General features: G+C 36.7%; 1 protein-coding gene across 6 annotated transcripts in view; it reads right to left on the minus strand.

The window, feature by feature from the left end:
* Positions 1–17,970, minus strand: part of LRRC7 (leucine rich repeat containing 7) — a 530,144-nt gene that overhangs the window by 107,825 nt on the left and 404,349 nt on the right. For all 6 annotated transcript variants that reach the window (XR_004234230.1, XM_031968892.1, XM_031968890.1 and 3 more), the window contains 2 exons: positions 7,009–7,138; positions 4,691–4,806 (listed from right to left, as the gene is read on the minus strand). Coding sequence is in view for 5 of the 6 variants with exons in the window: in XM_031968892.1 (XP_031824752.1) it covers positions 4,691–4,806; positions 7,009–7,138 (246 nt within the window). In the remaining variant the exon portion in view is untranslated. The remainder of the gene's footprint in view (positions 1–4,690; positions 4,807–7,008; positions 7,139–17,970) is intronic.

Consider the following 17,970-nt stretch of genomic DNA (forward strand, 5'->3'; position numbering starts at 1 on the left):
TTATTCTGACTCTGGCTAATTCTAAGGTATCCAGGGGGCTAACTTAGTCTTCACATCTCTCCCCACCAAATTTGGCATTTTAACCATGTCCCCCCACAGACTAGTAGGTCCCTTTGATCTAATGTCGAACCTACTTTGTTAGTCCTAACCCTAATCCTCATCGTCTACTCTCCCCCATTTCTATTTCCTGAATGATATTCACTGGGTCAGGTACAAATTCATGTTACCTAATTGTACTGCTCCACCTTGGAATATTCTCTCTCTCTCTCTCTCTCTCTCTCTCATTCACTCTCCATTGCTGTTCTAAACTCTTCAGCCAAATAAAGCAAATTTACCATTCCTTCTACATGCTAAACCTTCGAATTTCTACTTTGCTTTGTTTCTTCTTCAGGCTCAACAAAAGAGTCTCACTCTTCTTCATATGGCATATTTCCCTTTTGTCATCCAGACTGCCTTCCTCTGTTTGCTCTCAAAGTTCAAAGTGTCCTTCCTAAAATGAAGTACTTAGACCTCAATGCACCCCTCCAGATGTGACCAAGAAGGTGCATAGGGTGGGGGTTGGGAGGGCATTATTCTGCTAGAAACAACAGTGGAACGCAAGCTCGGCATGATTTACCAGGTAGCAAAAAAAAATTAAAAATATATAAATATATAATAAAACAAATATATAAATAAATAAATAGACATTATATATACGTATGTATGTATGTGCATCTGGGGATTTCATTAAGAAAGACATAGCTTCCAGGAACAAAGAAGTGATACTACTTCTACAATCTTCCCTAGTCAGGTCACATCTACAGTGTTTTGTTCAGTTCTGAGTGCCACAGTTTAGGGATGCTGATTCTCTGGAGAGCATCTAGAGGAGGCCAAATGGGATGATGATAATGAAGGGCCTTGTGTCTACCTCCTAGAAAGATTAGTTGAAGGAATTGGGAAGTCAAAGCCTGAAATACAGTGGGCTGGTTTACCTAATAACTTTTTAAGCTATTATGATATAAAAGAGATGCTATAGGGGCAATATTATAGCTGTTTTGTTCAGGCATATGAACAATTATTATGTGCAAAAGGGAATATTTGGTTGGTCCTGGATGTCAGAATCAGGAGCAATTAGGAGAAATTTCAATGAGACACATTTGGACATTATGTCATGAAAATGATGACAGCAGCAACAAGAACAAGCTCTTAACAATTAGAGCTCTAAAAACCAGAAGTGAGCTACTTTGAGAGGTAATGGATTCCCCAATTCAAGATTTCAAGAAAAGGCTGGACTGATGGCTTCATGGGAATGTTGGAGATTGGATTCCTTTTGAGTTATGGGTTACATCACAACAGCTCTGAAGTTCCTTCCAACTTTGAGATATTTAAGTCTCTGATTTATTCAGCATCCACCATCTAGGTGAAGGAAATGAGTCATGTAGCTTAAAATGCAAGAAGAAAGAAGATTGACAGATTGGCATCTTTGCCTCTTCTTCTTCCGCCTTTGTGATAATGTAAACACTTTATCCTCCTACCTGTGCCTTTTTTTTTTTTTTTTTTTTTTGGTCTTTGACTTTTTTTCCCCATGTGTTGTCCACTTCTATAAATTTTCTCCCAGAAGCTGCTCTCCTCCCTTTTCATGGTGTATTCTGGTCACTCCCCTTTCCTCCCACAATTCCCACTATCATAGGACCATAGCTTTGGAGCTACAAGAGACTTTAGAGATCAATGAATCCAAACTCCTCATTTTGCTGATAAGGAAACCAAGGGCAGAGAGAGAATAATTGATCTGTCCAAGGTCCTGCCTGTCATATGTAGCAGAACTAGGATTCAAGCCAAGTCCCCTGCCCCCAAATGCAGGCACTTTGCCCTAGCCTGCTTCTTTCTGACATGTGGCAATAGCCTGCTTTTACCACTTAGATATAGCCTCAAATCCAACATCTCCCAGACCTTCTATCATCTTTCCTCTAAAATATGCTGCTCCTCCTAACTTTCCTTTTTATGTCAGTGGTCCCAGTCACCTTGGATCCAAATTTTGGAACATCTGATTTTTCATTTCCTTCATTCTTCATGTCTAATCAGTTGCCAACTGTTATTAATTTTCTCTCTGAAATCGTTTTTCCATCTGTCCTCTCATTTACACTCACCCCACTTCACTCATGCTCTCATTATAACTACACAATGTGATCATAACAATTTCTAAACTGGTCTCCTTCTTTTGTTTTCTCCATCTCCAACCCACCCTATATCTTTCTGCCAAATTAATCTTCCTAATGTGTGTCTCCAATGATATGATTTCTCTACCTAAATACCTTCTATGGATCCCCAGTTTCTCTTGAATAAAATGAATCAACCTGACTTTCAAGGTTCTTTACAACTTGTCCACATCCCAATTTTCTAGTCTTATTTTAAATAACAACTTTTCATGTAGCCCAAGGGCCAGGTAAAACAGACTCCTTGTTCTTTTAAGGTCTATTGATTTTCTTTTGCCAATTTTAATTTGTCACTGAGAAGTTCACAATCTAAAGGAGGACACAATATGCAAACAAATGTCTGTGAATTAGTGATATACTAAATAGGAAGTGATAAAAAAGGGGAAGGCTTTAGAATGAAGAAAGCTCAGGAAAGGATTTTTATAGGAAGGTTGATTTTAGCTGGGTCTTAAAAGGAAGTCAGAGAAGTGGGAGGAAGAGATGATCAGGAAAAGTCTTCCATGTGTGAGAAAAAACAGAGAAAATGTCTAAAGCTGGGAGGTGGAGTGTTCTGGCTGGGGGAAAGCAAGGAGGTAAGCTTGATGGGATCGAAGAATAAGTGGAAGAGAGGAAGATGGAAGGAGCCTGGAAAGGTCAGAGATGGAATGGAATAGGTTATGCAGGATTTTGAATGCCCTTTGGATTATATTTGATCCTGGTGGTGGTGAGGAGTCAGTGGAGTTAATTGAGAAGAGGGGTAACATACTTGAACCTATCTTTTAATTATAATTTTATCTGGACACATTGCATTTTATAACAGTTATTTGTTTAGATCTTGTCTTGACTATTAAGTGATAAACTCTTTAATGTAAAGGATTCCAGCTTATTTATTTTGTAGCTATCATGCTGTCATTGCTGGCATTGCTGCAGAATAAATGAATGAGTTAGTTCATGAGTATCGTTGCTCATGGTTACTAGAATTGAATTCTATAGCTGATTAAAAATCTATAACTCATTACCTTCTGGTGGTTATCATCGATTATTTTATCACAATTATAAATTAAATTAATAAAAAATTTAAAGTTTTAAAATTACATAAGGATTTTCTGTAAAGCTTGTACATCATCCAATCTAAGTTTGGTTAAATAACATGGATTTTGCCAGTTATACAAGACACATTCTGCTTAGCTTATTACATTAGATAATTCTAATTTAGATTCTCAATGAGATAATTCTCTTAGAGGTCATCAAACCCAAGTTCCTCATTTTACAAAGAGAAAACTGGTAGCCAAATGGATGATGTGAAATGTCTCTAATCACAGAGGTGGTCAGTGGCAGGCCAGGATTGGAATCCAGGTCCCCTGACTTTGAGTCTGCCACTTGGTCTCTCTGCCCCTGTACTCTTTTGACTGATTAATTCCTCCCAGAATTTGCATTTTAAGGAAGAGCTCAGACCCTGTCCATTCCCTTCTTCATTCCTAAGTAGGCTCCTCCTGACTTTCTGTTCTTCTTCCTCCATCGTGAGCCCAAGCAAGGACCATCTCTGCTTCATTTTCCTTCCCCCTTCAGTTTCCTTCATGTGCTGATTTTTCTAATTAGAATGTTCCTTAAACACAGAGAGCTCTTTCTTTTTGCTTGCATTTGTATTTCCTGGACTGAGTACAGGGCCTGGCCTGTAAGTAAATACTTAATAAATGTGGATTAATTTGACTTTCTTGGCTGCCATCTTTCACACTGTGAACTTAATATTAATAACGGTTTATAGTATCTTATTATAATGCTTCCATTGTTTTTCAAGTTGACGTGAAGTTTTTAAGGAATCACCTCAACTTAAAACTTAAAAAAGGATACAGTTGCATTTTCTGATGAAAGATAGTCTCATATTTTTGAAGACTCCTCTTGCATATTCTAGATATTAATTTATTAATGGAGATATTTTCTAGGAAGCTTTGGTTGGTCTGGAGACTCAGAAGAACAAAAATTTGTGACATAATTAAGATGATGATGTTTTGCCATTGAATTTTGTGAGTGTTTTTCTTGGCACTTCTATTTTTCTTATTACCTGTACTGAATAATTGCTGAGTACCATGAACTGGCAATTAGACGTTTTAATGATATCATTACCACTCCAGTGGGAATCCTAATATTTACACTGCCAAGTAATTTGCTAGAGACAGAGTTCAGGCACACATAGGCTTTCTATTTATTCTTAAACCACACGGACTTCATTATAATAGTGAAAGAGAGAGAATTTTCACTCTTCCTAAATTGTAGGAAGCTTTTGACTAAGGTTACTTACATGGAGACATTTCTATATTCAAACAGAATTTTAATAAAGTTAGACTAATGTAACTTGTCTGCATCTCTTACTAACTACAACTGGTGGTGAAATGATTTGCTAAAGCCTTCATTCATAGCATGAAAAAGCAAAGGATTGATCCAAAGCTATGGAAAGAAATCAAACATCATTTTCTTTAGTAAAGATAGATTTATATGGATGAACAATATTGTAGAAATACCTGTTATCACTTAAATTTAAGACTCTTAATTTCTGCATCTGGCCAATCTCTTCAGGAAGAAATTCCAGCTTATTGGAGCGCAGGGACATGACTGTAACATTTTTACAACTCCCAATCTGTGGATAAGAAAGGAAAAGAAGTAAAGAAGTTTCATTTTGTCACAATTTTCACATGAATGGTTTTGATTTGCAAGAGGAATTATGATTTTCACCTGAATGGAGGAAGTACAGTCTAGTGGAGAGGGTATATTGGCCATGGAGTCAAGAAGACTGGATTCCTAGCTCATTTCTGATGCTTATGAGCTGCTGAGTCTCAGACAAGTCCCTTCATTTCTGTGTATTCAAGCCATTTCCTAAAACTGGTTCTTGTTGTTTTTGCCATGCCAGATTATTTGTGAATCACCAAACCATAACACAACAATACTATTCATGGGGCTTTCTTGGCAAAGATAGTTTGCCATTTCCTTCTCCAGTGGATTAAGGCAAACAGAGCTTAAGTTATATGTCCTGGTATCACACAGCTACTAAGTCTCTAAGACCATATTTGAACTGAAATCTTCCTGGCTCCAGATCTAGTGCTCACCCAGCTACCTGATCTATCAAGGAACAAATGGCTTGGACCTGTGCCTTTGGAGGGCATTCCTACATATGGAATTCCCCATCTTGATGCAATCACAGATCCTTGCTTATTCACATTCATATGAATATTTGACAAGAATAGGTTAAATATATTTCTATGAGAAAATTATTTTCATCTTTATTAATTTCAAAGGCTTTTTTCATGTTACATAAGGAGACTTCTTTTCAAGTTAATCATCATCAAGCATTTGTTAAATGCTTACTATGTACAAGGCTTTGGGGATACAAATAAAAAGCAAAAGACAAAAATAAAAATGAAAAACCAAACCAAAGAAAGTGCTCAAATATGTTTAATGTCCTTTTTGTGTAAGAACACTTTCCTTAAGATTCATGACAATTTCCTGATTATTCATATATAAAGTTCATCATCATTGTCATTGCCATAATAATTATTCCCACTATCATCATCATCATCACCACCACCACCACTACCACCACCACATCATCCTGCCATCTCACACTTGCATGGTGTTTTAGGATTTTGCAGAATACTTTTCTTGAAACAAATATATTGACACAAGTATTCCATTTTATATGAGAAACTTACTAAAAGTCACACAGCTGACAAATTGTGGAGTTGAGAATTGGACTTGGGGGTCCTTTGAGTTTTTAAATCTAGTGCAAAATCTCAGCTTTAATAAAATATTTATTTCAAATCAGATCTTCTTATTTAATATTGCCATTAGCTGCCAAATTTAGCATTGCCATAAACTCATTTCACTATATAAGGAGCAGATAGATACATTTTCCTTGAAAAATTAATTGTATTTTTGCCTATAAATGAGCCATTATAATCTAATGCTCTGAAAATAATAAACATGTTTTAATTATTGTTCTTTGTTAAGGAAGTGCTGAAAGAGATTGAATTTAAATATTCACTGAAACTCAATTTTCTATTATGATATGGGAAGCATATTTTCTAAAAAAAAACTTCTTAATTTGAAAAATTATTTCTATGTATATTAGGAAATTTTTAGGAGAATGTGAAGCATTAGTATTACTAAATTTGATTTTTTGTTTTTTTTTTTTTACTAAATTTTATTAAATCATGGTTTTAAAAATAGGAAACACATAAAATATAAAAATTTCATTTGAAGTAGATACAATACTCACAAAAGGAATTTCTTGATTTTCCCCACAAAAATGAAACACAAATTAATTTTGAATCTTATTATAAAAAATATAAGTATGTATTCAATGAAAATAGTTTTATTATCAATTTGATTTCCAATTCAGTAATATTTTAATGAACTTGGGAGAAGCTCTTTTGACTTCTGAATATACATTTTATTTATTTATTTTTTGAATAATTGAATTCTGTGCATATATATGCATTTAGGGTTACAGAATTCAATTATTCATATAAATTCATAAAATTACATGTATATATACATAGAAAATACATATATAATTGTCCTAGTGGGATATTTTAAGTGAGCAATATCATAAGCAAATATAAAAATATGCTTAATTAAATTTTAATTTTTATAAAATCCAAATATGTATTATAATTATACAGATTTTTGCATGTCCCTTGTCTCCTGCAACAAATAGAATTACATAAATTTTAACTTATTTCTACTTATAGTTTAACACACCTTATGAATCTACACTAAAGATTTTATATTTAACCAAATAACAAATATAGTAATAATGAATGAATAGAAGTTAATGTCTTACTTCTCTAGGTAGTTCTGGGAGAAAATTCTCATCAACAGCTAATGTTCGAAGACTATGCAGGTAGCCAATAGTGGAAGGTAAGCTCTCCAATTCATTACAGCTGCAGTCAAATTCTTCTAATAAAGATAAACTGAAATTTCAAACACAGTTTAAAGCATTTCAAAATTTTTGGTGATGAAAATAAGATCATATAAAGTCACATTCCTTCAGACCTCAAAACAAATTAAGATTTATTAGCTAGTAGTCTCATAAAAAGTTATCTAACTTACCTTGACCAATTGAAATAGATTAATTTAGTTTATAACGAAAAGCTTCCTTCTCCTTTGACTTGTCACAAGGTATAATCTTCTGGGCAGATACTGGTTACACCTTTCAGATGAATTTCTCAAATGTGGATGTGTTTAAATTCTTGCCCAAATTTGGGGAGTCAAACTCAAATGGAGCTGGAGGCCACCAAACCATACATATCGAAATTTGCAGGACCCATATTGGTTTAGAAAACCCATATTGTTTTTTGTGTGTTTTTTAAAAAATTAATACAGTGACATTCAAATGGGAGACGAACTATATTTTGATCTGTTGTGGGTATGTGTCTGATGCCTTTGGGGCAGAATAAACCTTTGCTCAGGCTTTCTGATCTGACAGCCATTGAATGGCCAGCTCCAAGGGCCTGGCAGAACCCCAGCTCTGTCTAGTCCAAGGTCACCGGTACTTCTTCAACTGGATGGCTCCTTCACCAGGACTCACCTGAACAGCATCTTTAACTCAACATGTCAATAAAAGACTCATTATGTCCTGAGCTAAACTGCCTCTCCTTTACTTCTCTCATCTAGTGAGGGCACTTTGCTTGTGCCAGACCTTCAGATTTTGAATCCTTAGTTCTTATCGACCTCCCTCAAATTATTCCATTGTGGATAGTCTTCCATTTCCCCTTTTCTTTGAACATGTACAATTAAATACTTGGCTTCAGGGCCCTGCAAACTCCCATTTGGACTCCTTTGGGAGTGGCTCCCCCAATCCCAGTATCTCTCATGCAAAGCCTTCTCACACATGGTTTTCATAATAACCTTCCTGTTATTCCTCTGATCTTGTCATTTCTTTCAAGACTGCCCTAGCTCCCTATTACTTCTTAAGTTAAGTACAAATTGCTGAACTGAAATTTAAATTCCCCTAAAACTGTCCTTCAAACCACTTTTGATTAATCACATTAATTACCTTCTCACATGCTATTGGCCACCCACCCCAGACTTTAGCAGGCCATTGAATGTGACATTTCATTACCTGCCTCTGGACTTAAACAAAACCAAGACTGTCATGAACCTGGACCTTGGAGGCTCAGTTTAGGTCTCCTTTCTTCTTTCTAGGGTTTTCTCTCTCTCCCCCAGGTTAGATCATCCTTGCTTATTGAGATGCAGATATGGTTCAGCAGACTATTGGAGCCTTGAAGACAGGAACTATGCTTTCTGTGTTTAGCTACCCCTGCCTTGACTTCAGAGGGCATTTAATCAATGTTTTTTTAAATTTATCTGGCACTTCTCTAGTGGGGCTTGGATTTCCTAGTGAGCCCCAAAGATTGAGGACTTCACAACTCTTGAGTGTAGAAAGCAAGGGCCATTTTTAACCACCTATGCAGATTATATAGTGTGAATTTCCTCTATGATAGAGGGACCATGATCTTTTTCTAAAGTGCAGGCTTTTGCTCCTTCTAGAAGAGAAAGTAAATACTCACAGTGGTCATCTGGGAGATAGAAACATTCTTTGAAAAGAGAACAAAAACTAATCAGAAGGATTCCAATGGGAAAATGAGGAAGCTGGATGTGGAAGGGCGCTGCTGAATTCCATTATGTTGGAGGGTGGAAGGATGTGATCAAGCAGTGAAAAGGGAGAAGGATCAGTTGGAGTCAAGAAACAAAGCAGATTCTTTCTGAAAAGGATGGAATTAAACCTTTTAGGGAAGAAGCAGCTGTTGGATTTTTCAAAGTATTGTGATGTAGCTCTTGGAAGTCACCAAGTGAGAAACCAGCCAGGAAAGGTCAGAAGGAGATAGAGCACTACTACTTGTTGGTGACTCTCTTCTGAGGAACAATGACTTGACTATTAATAACTATAAAGAAGCTCATTGTCTTCTAAATGCCTGTGTTGAGGACATGATGGTGTCAGAGAACAGTTACCCACTTTTGATGAGAAATGAGGGTATAAATGAGGCTGCCAGAAGAATTCCAGAAGCTCTTGCTAAGGAACACAAAGTTTTAGAAAAGGAAAGGAAGAATTTAGGGCAAAGCTAGTGATTTCATCATTGTGGTTGACTGAAGACAGGTTTTGGAAGGGAAAGGGAGGTGTAGGAAGAGAACATTTGGTTAATATGGCAGCTGAGAATGGGATTTGGACTTCTGGATTAGAATTTGAAAATTTTAAATGATAAGCTACTGAACAAGGATGAAGTACACCTAATAAGGGATAATAAAAACATATATTTCCTGGGTGTCTTGTAAACCTTTGATATGGTCTTTAAACCAAAAAGGATGGAGGAGATGGAAAACTGCCTGTTGATTTCCAACCTAAATAGTAGCTATGATGAGGGGAGCATAATATTTATAGTGGACAATCTCAGAAATTCCCAAGATAGAAAATTTTAAATAGATGCTAGCCATAAAACATTGTCTCAGATGTCTATGCAAACATGTACAAAGTACAGGTAACATGTCTATTGAAAAAACAATAACTCAACAACTGGAAGATATAATTGCTTAGATACTATCAATGAAAGATCCTGGAGAATGGGAAAAGGTCCAGTAGGATTGGAGAAGAACAAATTCAAATGTGGGAAAAGAATGTAATCTGAGATAATAGTTGATGGTACCTTAGAAGAGAGTGAACAAGAAGGAGTTACAGATATCTGAACTTTACCATGTTATTTAAATATAGAGATGGCATAAGGCTGGGGGGACATTGAAGACATTGGGAAAAGGAAATTTTTGAGTTTTATTTATGTTTTCACTTTATGAAAACAAGAATTTCATTTTATAAATGTGATTTATAGGATGAATATAAGCATGCTTTACATACCAGCTACAACTTAGTTATCTCTAATAGAATACTAATATTAGTAATAATAATATATTCTTTCTCCATAAAATTTTAAATCACTGACACATGATCTTTAACAAGTTAGACATTTCCTCAAAAATGTGTTTTCTCACAAACTGAATAAACTTCTACAATAATAGTTTATTGTCCGTTAGTCTCTTTACCACCCTTTTTCTAAAGCTGGATAATACTGGTTATGTGCTTTCTCTTTCTATTAATTACCCAACAAGAACAGACCTCAGTACTGCATAGCAATTATTTTATTCTTTTTTTACTTATGTAAATTCTATGCAATTAAAACGATTTCAATCTTACCTACTAAAGTGAACTATTAGCAAGAAATTAAGCCATTGAAAAAATTAGAAATGAATATACAAAAAGTCACTGACTCTGACTATTACCATGTCCCTCAAGACATTGAAATTTGAAAATCTGAAAAATTGAAAATTGAAAAGACATTTTAATTGCTTTAAAGCAATGGTCACAATGAGGAGGCTAAAGAGCCTCCAAACTGTTTTAGCCAGCAAGCACTTGAATTCTTTGCCATATAAATAGCTAGCAATGAAGGGCAAAACCAGTTTACACTATAAATTCATATGTAAAACCTACAGAGGATGGTGGTAGAAGATTATAAGAAAGATCACATTGCAAAGCTGTGAAGTAGAGAAAGCTATGTGTAAAGAAATCTAGACAAACTAGTTCATTCTATGAACATTTAGAAATAAAATAAAGTCCCTCTCTTCTTCAGATGGAACACATCCCTCAGTGTTTCCATAATGATCTACTTTAATAATTAATGACTGGGCCACAACTACAATTGGATTTTCACATTTTTGTCCTTGCTGTGGTATAATAAGGAAAAGGAAAGGAGTTTAAGAAAATAAAGTAAGAACAGATGGAGAGAGCCAAATGTGCAAGGAATGCAGCTCTACTGGAGGCAACACCATTTTGGAAACCCTGAGAGACAAATTTAAGTCATCTGAAAGAAGAGAAGATGTCAAATAACTGGAGGGAAAAACTATCCCTACAAGGTGTAGTTTTACATTATTTACATCAAAGATAACTAAATGGAAACATAACAACAAACTCATATGATTTCTTTCTCAAGCCTATAAAATTTTTATGAGCATAATCTGCTTGTAAACAATGGTCTCCTCCATTAGAACATGGCTTGCTTGAGGGCACAAATCATGTTTTTGTCTTTTTAGTATCCCTGTGCTAAACTTTGGGGCTATGAAGAAAAGAAAAGACTCTTTTCTTTCCAATATCTTATGTTCTCCCAATTGTCCTGACTTGATACTGAACCATCTTTGGGGAGAATCTAGCAGGATCTGTGGTCTTCTGGTTGGTTGGTTGGTTGTCCTTTGTTCTTGAAGAGGATTAAAATGACATTGCTATGCTAGAATCAAGGGAATCTAACTGTGACTGATCAGACCAACATGACCCTGGAACGCTCTACCACAGGTTGGGCACAAATAGTCCCTATGAACATTTGGAGTGGCGAATTTGTGACTCTCACATTGCTTTGGAGCTACTTCAATTCTGCTTTGCTCATAGAGCACAGCGCCTTCTCTGTCATAGAAGTCAGAGCTTGGTGATCCCAGTGTTTTCCATGCCGTTCAATTAATTCCAAAATTATTAACAGAAATCTTGAAAGTTTCTTTGTATCGCTTTTTCTGACTACCACATGAGTGTTTGCTTTGTGTGAGTTCTCCATCGAATGGTCCTTTTGGCGAGTGTACATTTGGCATTTGAATGATGTAGGCAACCCAATGGAGTTCTGGTCTCTGCTTGGAAGTTTAGTTTGAAAAAGGACCTCAGTGTTTGGTATCTAATCTTACCAGGTGATCTTCAGAATCTTCCCAAGGCAAATACAATGGAAGCCATTCAGTTTCCTGGCTTGGTGCTAACATAGCGTTTGGCTTTCTCAGGTATAGGACAGCAGAATGGCTCCATATACTTTCAATTTGGTAGTCAGTCTGATACCTCTTTTCTTCCACACACTTTCCTTTGGAGCCTCCCAAACACTGAGCAAGCTCTGGCAATGTGTGTGTCAACCTCATTTTTAACATGGACGTTCCTGGAAAGTATGTTGCTAAGGTGAGCGAACTTATCCACAGCATTCAAAACTTCTCCATTTGCTGGAACTGCTGGTCCACAGAGGGTGGATGGATAATGGAACACCTGGGTCTTGGTGTTGTCAGGCCAAAATTAGCACAAGTAGCAGAGACCTGATCCACACTTTATTGCATCTCAGCTTCAGAGACTGCTTGGAGTGCATGATCATCTGCAAGCAAAACAGCATGCACCGACATTCCCTCCACGTTAGCCTTTTCAAGTTGAAAAGGCTACCATTTGTGCAGTCGCTGACCTTGGTGCTGTGTTCATCCTCACTGAAGGCGTTTGACAACATGGCAGAAAAGATCATTCTAAAAAGCATGGGAGCAAGCACACAGTCCATTGGTGACAGGAAAAGCATGAGAGCACCATCCATTATCCAGATCCTGGGGAAGTAGGCCAGGGTGAAATTGATATACAATACTAATGAACTCTCAGCAGCCAAATTTTGACATAATTTTCCATGACTTCCAATGATAGTATCAAAGGCCTTGGTCAAGTCTACAACCATTGCATATAGATCCCTGCTCTGCCCCTGGTATTTCTCTTGGGGCTGTCAGGCAGTAAACACCGAATCAACCCTTCCTTGGCCCTTTCCGATGCTACACTGGCTTTCAGATACATCATCCTCTTCCAGGTGTAAGGTCAGCCTATTAAGGGGAATTCTGGCAAAAATCTTGCAAAACAATGACCAAGAGAGAGACATCCCCCTCTGTGATTATCACAGTACAATCCATTCCTTTTATCTTTATAGAGGTGGACAATGGAGTCAGCCTTGGACTCCTGGATCATAACCTCCATCTGCTATATAATCTGGAAAATTACACTCAGTTTTTGTATGAGCAATGAATCCACCACCGTGCAAATTTGGAATAGAATCAGTACCAGGTATTTTGCCACATGAAAGGAACCTAATATGGCATTCTAAACCTCTTCTTCTGTTGGAACTGCAGCTAGAGAGGGACTCACTTCAATCTCAGACAAATGATCAAAAGCTTTACTATTGATTAATGATGGTCTTTTAAGACAGTCTTCTGGTGTCTCCAAGCACACAGGGTGCTGAGCTCCACATCAAGATGCAACTTTTGACTAGGGAGGTGGCCTAGACTACTTGTCTTCCCACTCTAAGAGTTTACGTGTCTAGAAATCAATTCTACCTCCAACACTGGAGCTGTTAAAAATAACATTTTACCATTTTTGTGCTGTAGCCATGAACTGAAATATGGGGGCAGGAGAGGGAAATTCAGGACCATGAAAAATATCTAAAATATAGTATGACCATTATCCATACTTGTTTTGGCAATGCATCCCATGCTTTAAATAATTAATCCTAAGGATTATGATATGCCTCAGGGGAAATCACATTTATTCATGATGCTCAAATCTCATTTGAGTTATAAACTTTCTTCAATAATTTAAACCCAATGATTTCTGTGAGATTGCTGTTACATAATGAATTTAATAAAGCCACCACATATTTAGTCTGATGTTTCCTGCAATGTTGCTTTGGTAACAAAATAACGTGGCTCCAGTATTTAATAACAGTTACCAGGGTGTGGTTAAATAAGGAGATGGCTATTATGATTTGGAGATACTGATCTCTGAAGTTCAACTACTTGGATTTATTGTCCTTAATTCCATTTGTAAAGTGATCTTTTAAAATGGATAGAAAACTATTCACATTATTTCAAACTTTATACCAACCTATATTAATAATCAAAACATTTGAATGAACACCGACTCAGTGACAGCATGGTCTGTGAAAGAATGCTGGGCTTAGGGTCGAGAGAGCCCTAGCTGGGATTGGTTTTCTGATTCTCATAGACTTTATGGCTGCAGTTGTCATTTAAGCTCCTCTGCGTCTTATTTGCCTCATCTGTAAAACGGAGACAATATCTATAGTACCTAACTCGAATCAAATGAGATCAAATGAGATGATGTGAACAAAGTGCTTTTAAAATCTTAAAACTCTAGAAAAATGTTAGCTGTCATGTGGGAGGCACCTGGAGGAAGATGTTCACAATACAGTTGGGAAGAAAACATGTGTCATGTGGAAAGGTAGCCAATAATAAAAAAGATAAATATTCAATAAAATATAAGAAACCCCAAGTCAAATTACGAGGAAATGATAAAGAAATGCTTTAGACCAGTGGTCAACAAAGTAGAGTGTTGGAATGCCTGAGGTGGTCCACAAGATAATTCATCAATTGGAATGTCATTGATTGAAGTGCAAAAAAATGCAAGAAAACTCTCTCTTTCTCTCTCTGTCTATGCACACACACACACATATATATATATATATATACATGTTGTATAGATTTATGTATATAAATATATGTATATATGAAGAGGGAAATAATAATATATAATAATATATTATTTTAATAATATATGAATACTTATTGACACTGCTGCTCTCATCTGATCTTTATATCATATATTTCCAGGACATATTCAGTAAGCAAGGTGACAATAGGATGGAGTATAGCAACTTTCTGTTCATGGTGTGTGTGTACCTGTTAAGACTATTTATGGATTATATTACCTAATTTTAACTAAATCAGTTCTTCCAAAATGGACAGTTGACTTAAGATTCTTGTAAAGGAACTGTAGATTGAAAAGAGTACTAAAGAACAGGAGCACAAGGGGGGAAAAAGGAGAAAATGGTAGAACTAGCATCTTTTTTGTTGCTAGTATGAAATCTTTATTAGTCAAAGTCCAAGGTAATGATGATAATCTAATCAGATCTAACAAGAGGTTAGCTCCCCAAATTCAAAATTGTCAAGGTAATGTGCAACATGGCTTTATCCCCAGCTACTCCTAATGCTGAACTTTGCTCTAAGTATTGGTTGTACTTGGAGATATTAGCAAATGATAGAGAAATTTAAATTTAAATTAAGTTAAATTTAAATTAGCAAATGATAGAGAATTTAAAAACTAGGCAACTAGAATATATAGATGAAACTACAATTTTTCAGTAATGTTTAGTCTTGTAAACTAGGTCATTCTCTATTCCTCATTCTCTCTCATTTTATTTTCCTACATGTTTTTATTATATATATGTAACCATTATACACATATATGATAAATATACATGTTTTCATGTGAGTTTAAAAAGTCTTGCTAATAGTATGAATAATCAAATGAATGATGCAAGAGTCCATTAGAAGGCAAGAGAATTGTGGATTGCAGTGAGCTGGAAAGACTTCACTAAAAGGACAAATTAAGTTCAATGTTGAAAAATGGGTTTGTTTTACATGAAAAGTGAAAGATAGTCTCTGTGCTATGATGATGAAACAGAAGGGACAGTGGAAGGGAAATGGTATGAGCAGAGATCAGTAAAGAGAAAGGAAAAAGGAAGATAAGACAGTGGGTAGGAAGGATGGAACAGAGAGGATGCAGAAGTATTGCAAATTGGTCAGAGTAGAAAGGTCAACAAGTTCAAAATGACCAGCACTTAGGGACTTCCAATGTCTGGTTGTGACTTCCCTTTCCCACCACTTGCCGTGGGGCTCCCTTTGATGTGTACCATGTTCTGGTCAAACTAGACTACTTCCTGACTGTCCAATACAGTGGACATTTCACAGCCATGGGCATTTATACAAGATGTTTTCCAATTCACAGCCATGGGCATTTATACAAGATGTCTTCCAAGTCTAGAATCCATTTCCCTCTTCATCTCTGCATTGAAGAATCCTTTTTCTTATTTTGAGACATCGCCTTTCTGTGAAATCTCTTAGAAAACCAGTGATTAGTATTTTCTTATTCTAATTATTGGTGGTCATCATCACCACCTAGTAGAATATAAAGTCATTGAGGGTGGGGTCTGTTTCATTATTATCTTTCTGTCCCTATGGTCTGAGAGGGAACCTTGCCCATAGTATGTTATGGGCCAGAACTTGAAAGAAGGTACTAAGTCAGTGGAATTGATAGAGACAATGATTATTTAGCATGGTATTTAACAGCTCTCTAGTTCAGTACATGTACTTAGTACTTACTATAATTCTACAAGATTCACACCTTTAAGAGAGCATATATAAGCTAGGAGCCTCAACCAGGATTCAGTCCAGGAGATTTAGAAGCCAGAAAAGCCAGTCGGGGAAAACTAAGGAAGACAGAGAAGAGGTGGCAGGCTGTGCTGTGGAGAACACTGAAACCAAGATCCAGAAGGCCTCCAGAAAACTAGCTGAGCCCCAAGAGAAGGAGATAAGACTTTGACCTGGCTGCACTTAGGGTGATTACTGAACTGAAACGAAGGCTGCTCCCAAAAGCCTCCCAAGAAATCTGCTCCCAGAGAACATTGCATTTTAGAGAAGAATATTACAATAGTAGGTGCCTAAGGAATGTTTGCTTAATTGTATTGTGGTGGAGGGCCTTGAATGCAAAGTTAAGGGGCTTGAATTTTACACACCAGGAAGGCAAAGACTTTCTGAAAACTAGACAATGTAGTCTGGTGGGCTTTAGACCAAGAGCTCCTTGAAAACAGGGGCTGTCTTTTGTATTTCTTTGTATCTTAAATGCTTAGCTCACTATTTGGCACATAGTAAGTACTTAATAAATATTAGGTAATTAATTGATAGTATGTCATTTTTAAAAAATAGGCTTAAATTAATTCTTGTCAAAGTTCCCAACTTGATGACTCCATGTTTGGACTTTCCGTGTTGGGAAAAGTTACTTGCCAGAATTTAGAAGACATTATTGGTTTTAAGAAGGCACAGACAAAAAACTAAACACTGGGAGTACAGACTGTCAGGCTCCCTCCTGGTTCTTTTTTTTTATTTTCTATTTTCTCACTTGATGACCTCATCAACTCCCATGGGCTTAATGATGATCTTGATGTGGATTACTCACAACTCTGTATTGTCTTTTCTAAGCTGCAGTCTCATATCTCCAATTGTCTATTGCATATTTCAAATGGAATTTTCCACAGGCTTCTCAAATGGAAAAACAAAAATCATTAGTAAAAAGCATTACCTTTCCTTTCAAACTCCCTCCCTCCTTAACTTTCCCAGCTTAGTTAAGGATACCACCATCCTTCATGTCATCCAAGTTTGCAATCTTGGAATTATCCTCCCTCTCCCTTATTCCACATAATGTGGGCTTCCAGTGGGAAGGCACTGACAACTGGAGCAGCCAGGTTGGAGACAGCCCCCCTGAAATATCCCTGCCCTCAAGGATCTCATAGTCTGCTCCTGGAAACAACAAATACATAGAAAAATATGAACTATATATAAGGTGATTTCTGGGGAAAATGAAGAAGGTTTTACTACAAGAAGTGTCTCTGGATTTGAGCTTTGAGAAAACTAGGATTCTATGAGAAAGAGTTGAGGAGGAAAAAAGCTGTCCAAAATAGGGCCGGACAGCCTGAGCAAAGGCACAGAGCTGGAAGCTAGGATGATTCTGTATGAGGAACAGACAATAGAGCAGTGTGGTCCTTCCATAGAAGGAAGGAGAGAGGAATGTGTACCACGAATGGGAGACACATTCTGGGGCCTTTAAAAGCCAGAAAAGTTGGCCTTTTATCCTAGAAGCAAGAGGAAGACAGTAACCATTTTTGAGCTTGGGAATAACATGGTGCTTTAGCAACATCATTTTGGCAGTTGTGTGGAAGATGCACAGGAAAGGGGCCAGACTGGAGTTAAGGGCAATGTTTTCCCTGTTGGGTCACTGTACTGAAGGACCCTTGGGAAGCATGAGTAAATAGAGGAGGAGTGAAAAAAAAAAGAAAGCTGGAATGTTGACACTATAATGTAGTAG

The sequence above is a fragment of the Sarcophilus harrisii genome, chromosome 4, assembly GCF_902635505.1.
Source record: "Sarcophilus harrisii chromosome 4, mSarHar1.11, whole genome shotgun sequence".
NCBI classification, from domain to species: Eukaryota; Metazoa; Chordata; class Mammalia; order Dasyuromorphia; family Dasyuridae; genus Sarcophilus; species Sarcophilus harrisii.